The 17,114-nt window shown below is 47.6% G+C and overlaps 2 protein-coding genes across 2 annotated transcripts; one reads left to right on the forward strand and one right to left on the reverse strand.

The window, feature by feature from the left end:
- Window positions 1-17: 17 nt before the first annotated feature.
- On the reverse strand, window positions 18-7,363 carry LOC310635005 (NACHT, LRR and PYD domains-containing protein 3-like; the record flags this gene model as incomplete). The annotated part of the gene is given in 6 exon segments (XM_083353541.1): window positions 18-188; window positions 465-635; window positions 2,181-2,999; window positions 3,001-3,632; window positions 3,636-3,712; window positions 6,799-7,363. Coding segments are annotated over 6 exon segments (2,430 nt in total). The 3' UTR covers window positions 18-22.
- A 1,873-nt stretch (window positions 7,364-9,236) lies between these two features.
- Window positions 9,237-11,800, forward strand: LOC310634680 (ribonuclease P protein subunit p25-like protein; the record flags this gene model as incomplete). Its single annotated transcript, XM_083353215.1, has 2 exons — window positions 9,237-9,242; window positions 11,085-11,800. Exon 2 carries the CDS (start codon window positions 11,096-11,098, stop codon window positions 11,798-11,800), a length of 705 nt encoding a protein of 234 aa, XP_083209341.1. The 5' UTR covers window positions 9,237-9,242; window positions 11,085-11,095.
- Between the last annotated feature and the right edge of the window lie 5,314 nt (window positions 11,801-17,114).

Below are 17,114 nucleotides of genomic sequence, written 5' to 3' on the forward strand. Positions count from 1 at the left end.
TCCCTCACCCCACTTACATGAGTCACTGCAGCCCAGAAGAGGGGTGCTTCAGCCCTTGGCACAGCAGCTTTGCTCCCCCATCACCCAGGGGGTTCACCCCCAGATTGAGCTCCAGAAGAGAATGTCTGGATTCCAGGACCTGTGAAAGGAGCTGGCAGATGGCAGCCGTGAGGTTGCAGGAGTACAGCCTGTAGGAGACAGAGAGTGGGGGGGGGGGATTTGTACCAGGGTTATAGAATCATAGAATCCTAGGGCTTGAAGGGATCCTGGAAGTCTACTCCACCCTTTGCCCAAGTCCTTGTACCAGGGGTCTTCAAACGTGGCCCTTTTATGACTTGTGGACTTCAACTCCCAGAATTCCTGAGCCAGCATCCCTTGCTGAGGAATTCTGGGAGTTGAAGTCCACAAGTCACAAAAGGGCCAAGTTTGAAGACCCCTCCTTTATACCATCCCAGGCTGCTCACCTGAGACTTTGAAGTTGGCAGGTGGGCTGAAGAAGCCATTCACACAAGTAGGAGACCCCTGCCTCCTCCAAGGGATTCTCACCCAAGTCCAGACTGGTCAGCCTTGTGTTGGTCATTGCGATGGGTGTCAAGTCTTTGCAGGCAGTGGGGGAGAGGCCACAGTGGTTCAACCTGTGGAAATCAGGAGGCACATAAACATAATTATGGAGGAAATTGGTAGACACACAATCTGCAGGCAGAACTAGAAGCAACAGATGGAAACTAATCAAGGAGAGAAGAAAGTTAGAACTAAGGATAAACTTCCTAACAGTGAGAACAGTTAACCAGCGGAATGATTTACCACTAGAACAGTGATGGTGAACCTTTTAGAGACTGAGTGCCCAAACTGCAACCCAAAACCCATTTATGTTATTGTCGGGTGCTGGGTGGGCGTGGCCCATTGGATGGGCGTGGCCCATTGGATAGGCGTGGCCCATTGGATGGGCGTGCCTGTGGTGGTAATGGCAGACTGGGTGGGACTAAAAAGTTCAATCAATTCCAACTTTGCGAGATCTTTTTTTCCCCGCAAGAAGTTGAAATTGATTGATTGATTGACTGAACCTTTTTTTTGCACACGGTAGCAGAGCTGAAGGCCTAGGACTAGGGCGATGGCATGCGTACCCACAGAGAGTTCGCCACCATAGGTTCGCCACCACAGCACTAGAAGTTGTGCATGCTCAATCAATGGAGGTTTTAAAAAAGAAATTGGTCAACCATTTATCTGAAATGGTAGGGTCTCCTGCCTGAGCAGGGGGTTGGACTAGAAGATCTCCAAGTTCCCTTCCAGCCCTGTGATTCTGAGTGTAGCCTTGCCTTCAAAGAAGAGGAGGGGTCACCCTATTCTCCAAAGCACCAAAAGACAAGAAGCAACAGATGGAAACTAATCAAGGAGAGAAGCAACCCAGAATTAAGAAGAAATTTCCTGAGAGAACAATCAACCAGTGGAGCAGCTTGCCTTCAGAAGTTGTGGGTGCTCCAACACTGGAGGATTTTAAGGAGAGAGTGGACAGCCATTTGCCTGAAATGGTACGGGGTCTCCTGTTTGAGCAGGGGGTTGGACTAGAAGACCTTCAAGGTCCCTTCCAACTCAGTCATTCTTTTATTCTCTCATACGTTATACTCTATCACCCACCGGATCAATATTTCTTAATTTGAAGATGGGTAAACTTTGATTCCCAGAATTCCCCAGCCAGCCATAAGAAATTCTGGGAGTTGGCTGGCTGAGGAATGCTGGCTGGAGAATTCTGGGAGTTGGAAGTCCACCCATCTTCAAGTGCACAAAGTTGAACAACACTACACCAGATATTTTTACAGGGTTTTTGTGGTATAATACTGAGAGTTCTCAACATACAACAGTTCATTTAGTGACCATTCAAAGTTACAACAGCGCTGAAAAACGTGACTTATGACCATTCTTCATAGTTTCAACCTTTGTTGCATCCTCGATGATCACGTGATCAAAATTCAGATGCTTGGCAGTTGGTTCATACCTATGAGCAGTGCTATGTTGTGTGATCCCTTTTGCAACCTTCTGACAAGCAGTGGGGAAACCAGATTCACTTAACAACCGAGTTGTAAGTGAAGAACTATCTGTATTGATTGGGATCATGGACAATCAAATGTTAAGTTTTGAACCCATTGCCAACTCAACTATTCCTTGGGTCTCTTTCTACTTACTGGATCTCTGAAGATTTCAAGAATCCTGGTAAAAGTTGTTGGAATCTTTGAGGTCCAAACTCATAACCAGAGAGCTGAACTGAATTCAAAGTTTCAGCAGCTGACAGGCAAAATGATAAAGCTTCAAAGTCCAGCTTGGTCAAAAGTTGTGTTCTGAGATCCATATTGTGGATATGTTTCATTGTTCTCTGGGCAAAGACGGTGTCCTTCATTTCATAAATACAATGACACAATTCCAGCAGATCCTCCTGTCTTCTAAAGGAGTGAGCCTTGGCTTCTTGATCCACCCACCTTAGCAATTCTGGACAAACCTTAGTGGTGGAAATCTTGAAGGACCACGATTCTTGAAGGACACTCATCCTTTCCACATTGGACAAGCCATAGAGAAAATGGATCAACATGAGGTATCTGTTGCTGTTCTCCTTCTTATCACCATATATCTCACTCAAGTCTTGGTAAGGTGTTCTGGTGGTCTCTTCAGTGTCCAGCAAGTAGAACAAGGCAGCAAGGAACTCCTGAAAACTCAAGTGGGTGAACCTGTACAAGGTTCCCACCTGAACATCTTGGAGGAAAACTTTCTTATTTGCAGAAGGAGAGTCTGAAGTCAAGTAATCCAAGCCACGTTCCTTTAGCTCTTCTTCATGGAAGACCATTGTTCCATGGATCATCCCATCTTTTGCTAGACAGCACAGGTCTTCCAGGTGACTTTGCCTGGAAAAGGTACCCAAGAAACTCAGGAGGAGATGCAGGTGAATTTCGGTGGGTATTGCAGTTTCTGGGATACCTTGAAGAAGTTCTGTCTGTGGGTTTTGTTGAAAAAACCTCCACCAAGAGTGGTGATCTCAGATACTTCAACATTGAGCGTACACCCATGGGCCTTGTGGTCACCAGGAGGTGACACTTCAGAAAGATCTTTTTCTTGAGCAGACCCATCAACAGCTTCACCACCTCTTGCTTTTGATGGGGATCCTTGTCCAGCCCATCAATTGGGACATGAGAGAGCTTCAGGTCCTCCAAACCATCAACAATGAGGAGGAGGTTGTCTTGGTTGGCCAAAACATCCTCCATGGATACCATTCCTGAAGGACAATTGTTGAGGATCATCTCCGTTGCACTCATAAACTTGGTGCCACAGCGGAGTGCATCGCAAGAGATATAAAAGGCGTAATCCAACTTGGTCTGCCATAGTTTATCTGATGCCCAGTCCAACATGAACTTCCACGTGGCTGTGGTTTTTCCTACCCCAGAAGGTCCAAGCAACAAAAGAGTTTTGGAGTTTTCTCCTTCAGGATCTGGATGAAATAAATTCTCCAGAACAACGTTCGGGCCACCTTCTAGATGGGTCTTCATCTCCCAGTACTTTCTCTGCACAGCCATAATCTCATGACCTGTTTGGGGCAGATCTGGTCTCCTCTTCAGAAGAAGATCTACATAGGTCTCTTGCAGGGTCACTCATGGATTGGGGTGTGGGCCCAGTTGAGGAAGATTTTGAAAAACCTGTTGGATGTGCCTCTTATATTTCTTCTTGCGATCTAAAGAAACACATCAAAAGAAAGCATTTGTAGTTCAGTGGCAGAAATAAAAGAGGTTCCCCTGAGGACCCAGATTGTTGGGGGCAATAAGCTGACTTTGTAAGCTGTCAATTATCGGCTAAAACTAGTTGAAGAGTATTTGCAACCTTATATTGTCTTTGCAATATAGTTTCTGAGGAGACGGTATTCTCTGAGCTTGGTTGTTTTCTTGCAGATGTTTCACAACCCAGACTAGGACTACTAGGACTGGTGATGTTAACTAGTTGGGTCATGAAACATCTGCAAGAAAACAACCCACTTCAGAGAGCACCAAAGACTTTGACTCCTCCGACTCCTACTCCTCCTCCCTTCTAGCACTGATGATGTTACCTTGGTGGAGCAGTGGGCTAATGCCTCTTTAAGTAACACCAGCTGCCTGCAATTAGTGCAGGTTCGAGTCCCAAGAGGCTCAAGATTGACTCAGCCTTCCATCCTTCCGAGGTAGGTAAAATGAGGACCCAGATTGTGGGGGGCAATTAAGCTGACTTTGTAATAATGCCGCTTGGGGCTGTGTGAAAGCCCTAATAAGCAGGCATATACATAGAATGAAGGCTACTGCTAAGCTTGGAATTAAAATAAAAAATAAATAAATTTTACAACAGTTCATTTAGTGACCATTGAAGTTATAACGGCACTGGGAACCATGACTTATGACCATTTTCCACACTTTCACAACCATTGCAGCATCCCCATGGTCATGTGATCAAACTTCAGATGCTTGGCAGCTGATTTATAAGTACTGTCCCAGGGTCAGGTGATCCCCTTTTGTGACTTTCTGACAACTGTGTCACTAACTTAACCACCAAAATAATTCATTTTAACAACTGTGGCAAGGAGGGTTGTAAAATGGGGCAAAACTCACTTGACAAATGTCTCACTTAACAACAGAGGTGTTGGACTCAGTTGGCTGTAAGTCGAGGACTACCTGTACTTTCTAAGCTAAGGTCCAAATTGTTTCGACAGGGGGTGGGCAAAGGGAAAACCAGGTCAGATAATCTGGGTAGTTGGTTTGTTTAAAAGAGACTTGTAAATCCAATCTCGGAAAAACACAGCTAGTCCTCAACTTACGACCATTTGTTTAGCGACTGTTCGAATTTACAACGGCACTGAAAAAAGTGGTTTATGACCATTTTTCACATGACCACTGTAGCAGCCCCAGGGTTATGATGGTGTCCCGGGGTCATGTGATCCCCTTTTGCGAAGTTAATGGGGAAGCAGTGTTGGCTAGGGAATTCTGGGAGTTGAAGTTCAAACATCTTCAGGTTGCCAAGTTTGAGAAACATTGGCCCATGCTGGCTCAGAAATAAATCTATTTTTTTAATTTGTTAGCTTACCGTGGTGGCCTTTTGATGCTCCACTTTATTGCATGTGTAAGGCATCGAGAGATCCCAGATTGCATAGGATGGGAAACCAATTTTAAAAATGCTTTTTTACGTGGTTGGCTCTTGGAGTTAGGATTTGCTATTTTTCAATTGCATGTACCACTGCAAGCGGGATCAACTCGAACTCACTACCTCCCACGACCTGGGAAAACAACTCTGAAGCTTATTTCCAGGGGAAAGGCTCTCCTAATCTTGAGCTTCCACAGTTTTCTGGTCCACCTCAACCCAGAAAACCCCGCAAATAATTTCTAGTCTTCAACCTACGACCACAATTGAGCCCAACATTTCTGATAACAGTCGTTAAGTGAGTTTTGCCCCTTTTTACGACCTCTCTTGCCACGGTTGTTAAACGAATCACTGCAGCTGTTAAGCTAGTAACACAATTCTTAAGTGAATCTGGCTTCCCCATTCTTTGCTGGTCAGATGGGGATCACATGACCCTGGGACACCGCAGCCGTCATAAGTACGAGTCAGTCGCCAAGCATCTGAATTTTGATCACATGACCCCCGGGACACTGCAACCATCATAAGTACGAGTCAGTCGCCAAGCGTCTGTATTTTGATCCCGTGAGCGCGGGGATGCTGCAACGGTCATAAGCGTGAAACTGGTCATAAGTCACTTTCTTCAGTGCTGTTGTGACTGAATGGTCACTAAACGAATGATTGTTACGTCAGGGACTAGCTATATTTCCAGTACAACTGCACAGACTTTCTACTAAGCTGCTCCAGCAGATCTCACAAAAGACACATACAGAAAGACACACACACACACACAGAGTGGCACTTGTGGCATCCACCAAGGATAGTTCAGCCCCTCCCCCATCGCACGACAACCATATGGGGTACATTTGAGCGCTCTCAGGGTAGGAAATGACGGGAGCCGGGACTCTTGCTTTGCCCGCCTCACCCAGAATGCAACCTGTAACTTTAAGGAAACAAAAGAGGTTTGTGTGTGTGTTTGTGTGTGTGTGTGTGTGTGTGTGTGTGTGAGAGAGAGAGAGAGAGAGAGAGATGTAGGAGGTTTGCTTGTGGACTAGTAACTTCAAGAGGAGTTCTAGAAAAGCCTAAAGCCTCAAAAGGCCCCTTTGCCATATCTGTGATACCTGCAAGTCTGCTACATGTGTGAAGTACTGCCAGGGGACTCCTTCTAGGATGCGATTTGGGGCAGAATTTCCGAAATGTTCCCGGGGCAGGCGGGGCCCCTTGGCGCCGGGATCAGAAGGGCTGTGCCACCCCTACCTCGCTTCCTTCTCCCAGCCTCAGGCCAGCGAGGGATGGGAGACCACGAGGAAATCCCAGCTGGAAGCATTGTGGAAGAAGCCGCTGACCCCCTCCCCTCTCCAAAGGGTCCCGAGGAAACAACCCGGGTTGGGGGGGGGGGGGGGTGTCCCGAAATCCCAGAGTGGATCTAGGCGCAAAGAGGAACCGCCCCCCCTTTTCTTCCTTCCTTCCTTTTTTTTAACAGCTGAGAAACTTGGCACAACTTTGAGCCCCGATTCGCTTTCCGGCCCGAAGCGAAGCGTCCCGGCCCGGCTCGACCTTGCAGGAGGGTCACCCCGAGGTCCAGAAGTCGTGCCCCGCCAGGGCACCGGGACCCTCCCGCAGTCGCGACTGCAATGCGAGCCCCACTCCACGCCGAGGCTTCCCAGCCAGCACCTTTCCCACCTCCCCCGCCCCCGGGAAGGGGCCGAGCGAGCCTCCAGCAGCAGGGATAGTCTATCTGCGAGGCTTCCCCCCCCCCCGGGAAAGTCCGCCGCTTCGGGGCTCGGCAGCTGCGGGTTCCGGCCGAGAAAGGGCCCGATCCTCCGCCCCGCGCCCTCTGCACTGGCTCAGAGGCACGCTCGCCACTCTCCGCGTCCCCGCCCCGCCTACTTACGGGAGCCACCGGCCGCCGACTCGGGAAGCCGCCGCCGCCGCCGCCTCGGCTCGCCTGGCCAGGCTGGGCCGGGTCGGGGGCGCCGCCGCTGATCCCCGCCCCTGCGTGCCATTGGCTGCGGGCGGGCCCGGGGAGCGCTGATTGGCCGCCCGCGCCGGCTCCCCCTCTCTGCACGTGAGCCGCCGCTGGTCGTGTGAACGCGCCTGGGAAGCCGCCCCGCGCCGGGGATGCGATCGCAGGCCAGCCTTCCGACCCAGGCCGGCCCGAGCCGGAGGATGCGTAGCGTAGCGGTGTCCGCTTCGCTGCTCGTGTCCCCCGGGAGCTGGCTTTGCAGGGCAGGGTGTTTTGGAGCATGTGCAGAGCTCTGGCGGGCCCGGAGGAGGAGGGAGGGGGTGGAGGAGGAGAACTATGGGTGCTCTCTGAGCTGGGTTGCAGACGTTTCATGGCCCCACTAGGTAACATCATCAAGGTCAGAAGGGAGTGGGGTTTGCTGAGGAGGAGGAGGAAGAGGAGAAGAGGAGGAGGAAGAGGAAGAGAGGGGGAGGAGGAGAAGAAGAGATGGAGCATCCAGGACTCTTGGCCCATTTGCCTGCGAAGGGGCCCAGCTGTGGAACATGGGTTGCCTTTGCCTAGCCCTGCAAAGAGGCCACATGGCCCTGGAGGTCCCCCTTGAGCGAAGCCCCCCCCCCCCCGCGGAACCCGCTCAGCCCTCTGGAGAACGCCCACGTCGCGTGCCTTTACTTAAAGCATCTTGGCTGAGGAATTCTGGGAGTTGAAGTCCACAAGTCATAAAAGGACCAATCTAAAGCCACCCGACGGGGGCGTTCCGGAAGAGAGAGTTCCGCCCACAGCAGCTCTGGCCAATAGGAAAAAAAGAGCGTCCCTCCCTCTTTGCGCAGGCGCAAGTCTTTCCCGCGCTCTGCGTTGTAGCGCATGCGTGGTCCATCATTCGCGCTGAGGAAGCCTGGTGGGCGCCATTTTGGTTGCCGCCCGGCGGCGCCGTTGACGGCGGCAATTGGTTAGCGGAGGAAGGTGTGGGCTGGGGATGATGGGAGTGAGTGCCCGAAGCCTATGGAGACTAGTGGTGAGGCGAAAAAAGTCCGGGGCCGCGTTCACATGTTTCTGGGTCAGCCCGGGTTGGTCCCTCAGCAGTTCTGAGGGGAATCCGCGGCTTGGCGCTTTGCCGTGAGGTGCGATTTTATTTAATTTATTAATTTTTATTTCGCCTTGATGGTATTTTTATCCTGCTTTTTATGTATTTGGGATAACTCAAGGTAGCAAATTTGCCTGATCCTATTTTCCCCACAACAACCCTGCGAGGTGGGCCTGCCTGGCCTGAGAGAAAAACCGAGCCAACATTCCCCCCACCCCCATAAAGACCATTTATACAGTACACTGCAAAAGAAGGGGATCCAGTTCAAACAAACCAAAATATCTGAAATATTATTTCATTATCAGCAATTGATTAATATTGGTGAGTTACTTCACCACAATGATTCGCTAATATATTCAGGAATATTACTGAATGGTCTCTGTAACCCAGATAATAAGCACAGAGTGATAGTCTTCAATAATATTACTTTGCTACAGTAATTCAGGAATATTAGTGAATTGTTTCGCTGCAGCCCAAATAATATACGTAAAAGGTAGCCATCTAATTAATATTTCACAAGCATAATTTACTAATATAACCCTCGACTTACGACCACAATTGAGCCCATAATTTACGTTGCTAAGCAAGACAGCTGGTGTGAGCTTTGCCCCATTTTACAACCTACCTTGCCACCGTTGCTAAGCAAATCAAACGGGTTGTTAAATTAGTCGCCCGGTCGTTAAGTGAATCTGGCTTCCCTGTTGACTTTGCTTATCAGAAGGTTACAAAAGGATCACGTGAGACAGTTGCCAAGCATCTGGATTTTGGGGAGGCTGCAGTGTGAAAAATGATCTTGTCATTTTTTTCCCCACTGCCCTTGTCACTTCAAATGATCACTGAATAAATGGTTATAAGTCAAAGATTACCTGTGGTACAAGGCTTTCTCTAATATTCCATTTAAAAGTACATCAGCAACTCGTCCTCTCTTTCAAAGGAAATGAGAGGATGGAGTTGTGTGATTAATTGAATACTGATTGCATCAACTGATTAAAATTGATGGCTTAAATGACAGAACATTTTCTTCTAGATTTGCATAGCACTGATTGTTGAACATGAGATATTAAGGAAGAACGCTTAAAGGTAAACCAGCACACGCTTGTTTGCCTGCTCTGCTTAATAAAACATTTATTTTTTATGACATTTATATTCGGCCCATCTCAATCCGCAAAGTGTCTTTGGGTGGCTTAAAATTCACTTGCTGCACATAAGCAACATTACATAGAATAACAGAGTTGGAAGGGATTTTGGAGGTCTTGTAGTCCAAACTCCTGCTCAGGCACTTATACCAGAGGTCCCCACCTTTTGGGCACCAGGGACCGGTTCCATGGAGAGAGGTTTTTCCACGGACCCAAGGATGCATAGTTTTGTGTGGTGCCTGCATCCCACAGATGGGGCTTTGCTTGTTTGTGCGGACCGGTTGCTGGAATGCCACAGCCTGGTACTGGTCCACGGACTGGGGTCTGAGGACCCCTGACATACTATTTCAGACAAGTGACTGTCCAGTCTCTTCTTAAAAGCCTCCAGTGTTGGAACACCCACAACTTCTGGAGGCAAGTTGTTCCACTGATTAACTGTTCTCGTTAGGAAGCTTCTCCTTAATTCCAGGTTGCTTTGCTCCTTGAATAGTTTCCATCCATTGTTTCTTGTCTTGCCTTCAGGTCCTTTGGAGAATAGGTTGACCCCCTCTTTTTTGTGGCAGCCCCTCGAATCCTGGAATACTGCTCTCATGTCACCCCTGGTCCTTTTTTTCTCTAAACTGGCCATACCCAATTCCTGCAACCATTCTTCATATGTTTTTGTCTCCAGGCCCTTAATCATCTAGTTGCTCTTCTTTGTACTTTTTCCAAAGTCACAACATCTTTTTTGTAAAGTGGTGACCAAAACTGGATACTGTGTGGCCTTACTAAGACTTTATAAAGCAGTACTAATATTTCATATGATTTTGATTCTATACCTCTGTTTATACAACCCAGGATTGTATTAGCTTTTTTTGGCGGCTGCTGCACATGGCTGCCTCATGTTTAAGTGATCGTCCACTGGGACTCCCAAGGTCCCATTTCTCTTTCTTGTTCTTCTTGAAATCCTCCAGTGATGCGGCACCCACAACTTTTGAAAGCAAGCCAAAAGCATTAGTTATATATGGGTGACTGAAGCTTCCCCTTATGCATTATTAACGAGGGTGTGAATAAGAGCAGGAATAAGGATGCTTTAATGTGACGAAGGCACCTTGGAGTGAGTTGAAACATTGATCTGGCTTGTCTTTGCTAAACAGTGTTTTCGGTAATTATTGTTTCATTGTACAGTTATCTCCTTCCCTTTTTCCCTTTTATTCTTATTATTTATTGGGCTTACATGCCACCCATCTAGCCTAGAGCCGACCCTAAGCAGCTTACAATAAAAAAAAGCTCAAGATGAAACATTTAAGCGTAATAACCATAAATATTAACACTAGAATTAAGTTGAAATTGCAAGCTGGGAAGAAAGGGAAGAAGATGCACAAAAGGAGGTGGGGTCTTAGCACATTAACCACCTCCAGAGTGAGATGCCCCAGTTGGGGGCCCAGGCCAGCTGGCAGAGCCAGATCTTCAGGCCCTTTCAGGACGTGTGCAAATCTCACCTGCGGGGTGGTGGATGATATTTCAAAGGGCAGAAGCCACAGCAGAAAACGCTCTTCTCCTGGCCTCCACCAGCTGTAATGTCTTGAGCGCCATGGTCTGCAGTAGACCTCTTCTGCTAGCACAATAAGGATAACCTGGGCCCATGCCTGAAGGGTTTTTATCATCCTTGAAGATGGAACAAGGGACTGGGGATAAACCTCGTCGTGTTCAGCGGGGTAAATTCCCAGATTTCTAAGACTTTGCATCCGTAATCCTATAGCATAATTGGATCCTGAAATGCCATTTCTGTCCTTGTTCCTTACAGCACTGCAAACCATGGAGAATTACCAGAAGTCCAAGGTAGTGGAGAAGCCTTCTCTCCCTTTCACCAGCTTGCCCTCAGACATCATTGAAATGAAAGTGAAGGATGGAAGCAAGATCCGGAATCTGATGGGCTATGCCATTGGCAAGATGGAGCAAGAGACGACGAGACAGATGCTCTTCAGCGGGGTTGGCAAAGCCATCAACAAGACCATCACCTGCGTGGAGATTATGAAGCGGCGGCTCAAGGATCTTCATCAGATCACAAAAGTGTTCTTTCAGCAAATAGAGGAGATTTGGGAACCGATTGTGCCAGACGCGGGCCTGGATCCCTTAACTGTGAAACGAAATATCCCTGCCATTTGCGTTTTGCTGAGCAAAGAGCCCCTAGTGAACCCTATCAAACTCAACGGCCAAATTCGATTATGTGCCGACTACAAAGCCACCCTAAACCGGGCATTAAACACACATACTTACCCTGTCCCCGCAGTGAAAGACGTCCTCTCCGTCCGTTCCGGCACCATTTTTGCCAAGCTTGACTTGGCGCAGGTGTATTTACAGCTCCTGGTAACTCCAGAAACCGCAGATGCGCAGACCATCGTTACACACCGCGGGGCTTTTAAAGTCAAATGCCTCCAATTCGGCATTTCGGCAGCCCCGGGAATTTTCCAAGAGATAATGGAAAAAACACTTAAAGGGATTCCTGGAGTATGCACCTAGTTCGACGATGTCCTCATCGCCGGGGAAACTAAACAAAATCTGGCAGACCGGCTATCAGCTGTTCTGAGTAGATTCAGAATGGCAGGTCTCAAATTACAAAAAGACAAATGTGCAATTGGAGTTCCCTCAACCGAATTCCTGGGATACAGAATAGATGCCCAGGGAATCCACCCTACCGACGCCAAGATTAAAGCCATCAATGCAGCCCCCACACCCAAAAACAAACGAGCTGCAAGCATTCCTTGGACTCTTAAACTTTTACCACTCATTCCTCCCCCACAAAGCCACTCTAGCTGAACCCCTACATAGGCTTTTGGACAAGGGGAGCCCATGGCTCTGGACACCAGATCACGACACTAGCTTCCAAGCCTTAAAGAACCAACTGTGCGACAGTTCCACCATCACCCTATTCAGAGAGGGTCTACCCCTATGCATCGCTTGCGATGCATCCCCGTACGGAATAGGGGCAGTTCTCAGTCACTTGCAAGAGACGGGAATTCAAAAACCTATTTCCTTTTATTCCAGGACACTCACGAAGGCAGAAAGTTTGGACACCCCTGTTTTACAAGGTCTCCTGCCCATGTTTTTATCCCCAGACCGGGCTTCCGTGGATAGTGTTTCACCAACAGCTTGGTCTTCTCTTTGTCAAAAAGTCCTGGGAACAGGTGTCTGCACGATTCAAGGACTCTTCTGGGCAAGCCCCATCTCTTCTGGAGCTTCATCCTCTGAAGGTGCAACTCTAGGAAGTTGGTGACTTTTGGAGGAAGGAAAAGTAGCTCTCGAGGGAAGACGGAGGCTTGAGTGACAGCCTTTGAAGGACGCAGTGGGGACATGCGGCCACTGAAGTTCCTCAGGAAACTCTGGACCAGGAAAGGAAGACCCCACTGGTGCTGTATCCTTTTCTTCCTAAGGTGCATCTCCAAGACCTCCCTGGCTGATGGCTGGAAGAACGGGGTCTTCCCTTCTGCAAAACGAAAGCCAAACTCCCTGGTCCCATCAGACAGACGTGGCCTCTCTGCATCCTGCTGGATGATGGTGGCCATTTCGGTAACAGCTTCCACGTACTTGAGACCAAGCCCCCAGAGAGAGGCCAGGTGGCCCCGTTGCAACACCAATCCAATCCGACTCATGGCTGCCAAGCCACAGGAGGAGCTGAGGATACGGCTTTGGGGAGTCTTCAGACCCTGAAGGATAAGCTTGGGGAGAGGTTGCCTTTGAGACCACGAAGAAGATTTCCAGGAGATTTGTGGGGCAGCAGGAAAGCTTTCCAAGCGCACCTCCAAATGTTTCTTAGTCGGGTGGAAGATAATGAATCTGTGGTTTATATTTCTGAAACACGTTTTACAGGTTCAAGGTCCAGACACATTGACATCCGATATCAAAACATAAGGCAACTGGTTAAACAAGGTTTTGTGACGTTACAGTATGTGCCTACACGTGATCAAATTGCTGACATGCTGAACAAACCACTTCCTACAGCCCAGCATGAGTATCTGCGTGAGAAGATGTGCCTTACCTGAGTCTTCACTTTGCTGACGAAAGAAGGGGAATGTCACTGCACGTTTTTTTTTTTTTGTTCGTCAGAAAAGTTCATTTCTAACTGTACATTTCCCCTGTTCTCTGCACCTGTTGTGATAACTTATCTGGTAACCATAGTGAATCCCATATGACTAGCTATGTTATGGTTTCAGTCTGTTTAGTGCGCATGTCTAGAAGAAGTTCCCAGAGTTATTATCTGTATTGTTTTTCTTCACTTTGCTGTTACTGTCTGTTACGTTAAGATGTAGTGAGCTAGCTCTGTATAATATATATTTAGTTTTTATTTTTTGTAAGTAAAAGGTATTTAGTAAGATTATGCGTCGTGTTTTTCTTGCCTTCCTGCAAGTGTATCATGCATTCTCCGAAGCACGGTCCGTCGCCCTCTACAAAGGTGATTTTTACCTTGACATTTTGGTATCGAGGATGGTTTGATTTATGTTTTTGGAGAAGCATGTTTCTGCGGCTGTTATCAGTTAGTTAGTGCTAGTGAGGCAGCGGTGATTAACTGCTGAAACATGTCAGGAAGGAAGCCACGGCTGGAAAGGAGTCTTTCTGTGGGGCAGATCCCTTCGACCTTAAGAACTCCGATAGCTTCGGCCACACGCCTTGGAGAAGACGCGCCTGCTCCTGTCCACGATGCAAGGTCAGTCACTCCTTTTTCTATTTTTCCAAGCTCCCTGGCAGCTGCTTTTGAAAATGTTCACACTCCAGGGGCTCACGATGAATTTCAAAGGCTTGGAGTGAAACTTAAAGTCCAGCCGAAGAAAATTCCTTCTGCTCCTTCAAGCCCCAAGCAAACTATGCGAGATAGGGCTATGCAAGGCTACTGTGAACTAATTGGGGTTTTTGAAAGGCATTTGCAGCAGGCAAAGAAATATGTGTCAATGGTTCAGCAATATGAGAGGAATTATGAGCATGAACCGGCCATATTGCCACACCCACAAGGAGAAGCCATATTGCCTCCTTCTTCCCCAAAGCTAAAGTCACGCCCATCATTGAGTGTCATGCAAGACGAATGGGAACCGGAGGCTCCTATGTCACATGATTATGGGCTGTCCCAAAGGACATACAGAGCCACAGTGATGCCTGAAGCAAATGTTATAGCACCATCTACTGGTGAAGCTGCATTAAGACATAAATTGGAGCTCTCACTCTCGCAATTGTCTATGGAGGAGTCTTTGCTCAGAGATACAAGATTTCTGCCATCATCTGAGGCTCCAGTCCCTGATGGTGCTAGGATTCCTGTTACTATTGCTTCTCCTGTTAATATTGCTTCTATGCAAGCCCCTCTACCTGGCAGAGCACAGCCATATGTAGCCCACATGCAATTGCCACCGGGTTCTTATATGCGAAGGCCAGAGTCATCTGCAGATTATGCTAATGCACCAGTCCCAGCGCCAGCGCCTCCTGCTGGCCAGGGTGGAATAGCAGCTCAAAGACAGTCACAGCCAGCACCAAGACTACCGGCAGCTTCAATGCAACTGCCGCATGTCCAGGCACAGACGCCACTGGTGCCCCCTGCAGGTTATGGTCGGATTGCACAACCTGCACAGCCAGTACCTCAATTGTATTTTCCTCATCAAACACCTTCCATTGTACCACTGGCTGGTGATTCAAAATTAAAGAAGTCAGGACAGAATTACAGGGCATGGGTCAGTGAGGTTGGACTTTTGTTACGCAGAGAAGGTACTCACATGATGGTGTTTAATCCTCCTGCCCAGCCATGGACTCCTGACATATGGGACTTGGATAATAGAGCATGCACAACATTATTGATGTCAATGGACATTGAATTGCAGCTCACGTTTTCACAAGATGCAACTGCCCAACAAATTTGGACTCAGTTAGAGGCATGTTATCGGCCTACATCAATTGAGTCTACATGTTTGCTTTTGTCTGAGTTCCATGGTTCCAGATTAAAACCTGGTGAACATATTGGAGAACACTTAACTAAAATGAAAGGAATAAGAAAAGAACTGGGTGAAAAAGGCTATCCTATTGATGATTTTCAAATGATCAGCATTATCATCAATTCTTTGAATCATGAGTGGAAAGATGCTATTTCCAAGATTAATCAAGTGCCTATTGCTCAACGCACAGTGGATCATGTATGCAGGATCTTAGCCGAAGAAGAGGCAGTTATGCAAGCTGCGCCACATTTAAGGGAACCACCTGCATCAAGAGCTTCAGCGAGGCGTGCCTTCCGTGGAAGGACCTACGTTCCAAGGATGCCAAGATGCTACATCTGCAATCGTGTGGGACATGCCACCCGGGATTGTCCCCAACGAGTTCCAGCGCCCGTCACATACCAGCCCAGAGGAACAGATTCCAGAGGAGGCAGAGGTAGAGGCGGACGACAAGGTCGTGGTCGTGGTTCCAGGCGTGATCCACAAGCTCCACTTGCCACATTGGTTGTGACCAACGATCCACAGCCTCAACCAGAGTACGACAGACGACTTCTTTGGACTTTGGACAGTGGAGCAGCATTACATGTTACCTACAGAAAAGAGCTTTACACTGAGATGCACGAGCCTGAACCTGAACTTCGTGAACTTTACTCTTTTTCCAATCATCCTGTTCAGGTCTTGGGAAAAGGAACTGTCTACATTGAAGAGCTTGATGCTCTCATTCCAAATGTTTACTATGTTCCATCTGCCAGTAGTAATTTGCTTAGTCAGAGTCATTTGTCTAGGTTTTCTCATTTTCAGGTCCACCATCTTGAAAAAGCAAGTTATATAGTCAAAGATGGAGATATTGTTGCTGAAACCATGTTGATTGGTGGTGTTTATTACTTAAAACCAAAGCCTAAGCAGCAAGAGCAGGCAAGTATACACGTTCCAAAGAGCACAGGCCCAGAGAGAGACGTCTCAGAGAGAGATCCTGTTGCTACTCCAAAGGTTCCTAAAGATAATAAAAATACAAAAAAGACACAGGTTGCTCACAGCAAGCCTGGGGTTCCTAATAAAAATGCTAAAGTTGAGAATTCACTAACAGGTAAACCTTTGCATTCCAGGTGTATCCATAAGTGGCACAGAAGATTGGGTCATGCCAGTTTCCGTGTTCTGAAGAAGATGCCAGAGTTCGCAAGAGGTTTGGATCTAAAGGGGTGTAAGGTGTTCTTGGACTGTGCTGTCTGCAAGAAAGCCAAATCCAAGGCAGCAGCAATTCCAAAACGCGCTACACGCCTGTCAACACGCATTTTTGATTTGGTACACACTGACATAGTTGGTCCTTTTGCACCAACACTTGGTGGTAAAAGATATTTCTTGACAATCGTTGACAATTATTCTAGATATGGATATGTATATCCTATGAAAGAAAAATCTGAGACCTTTCAGATCTTTAAAGACTTTGCTAGTCTTGTCTATACCCAATTCGAGGTCAACATTGCCAGAATCCAGAGTGATCGCGGTGCTGAATTCATGTCTCAGCGTTTCCAGGACTGGATGCGTAAGAATGGGATAGTACATCAGACATCTGCTCCTTATACTCCAGCTGAAAATGGGGTGGCAGAACGCAGAAATGGAGTTCTGCAAACCATGATGCGTTGCCTCCTTGAAGATGCTAACCTCAGTCTTCCATACTGGGGTGAAGCTATCAAATATGCTAACCATATCATCAACCGTACTTGGAGTAGTGTGATAAATCAGACCCCTTATTTCAAGTTGTATGGACACAAGCCTGATCTCTCACATCTCCATATTTTTGGTTCCTATGCTATGGTGAATATTCCTTTAGCCCAAAGAAAGAAAGGGGGTCCTGCAGCAAAAAGGAT

The sequence above is a fragment of the Vipera ursinii genome, assembly GCF_947247035.1.
Source record: "Vipera ursinii genome assembly, chromosome: 2".
Taxonomy (NCBI): Eukaryota; Metazoa; Chordata; class Lepidosauria; order Squamata; family Viperidae; genus Vipera; species Vipera ursinii.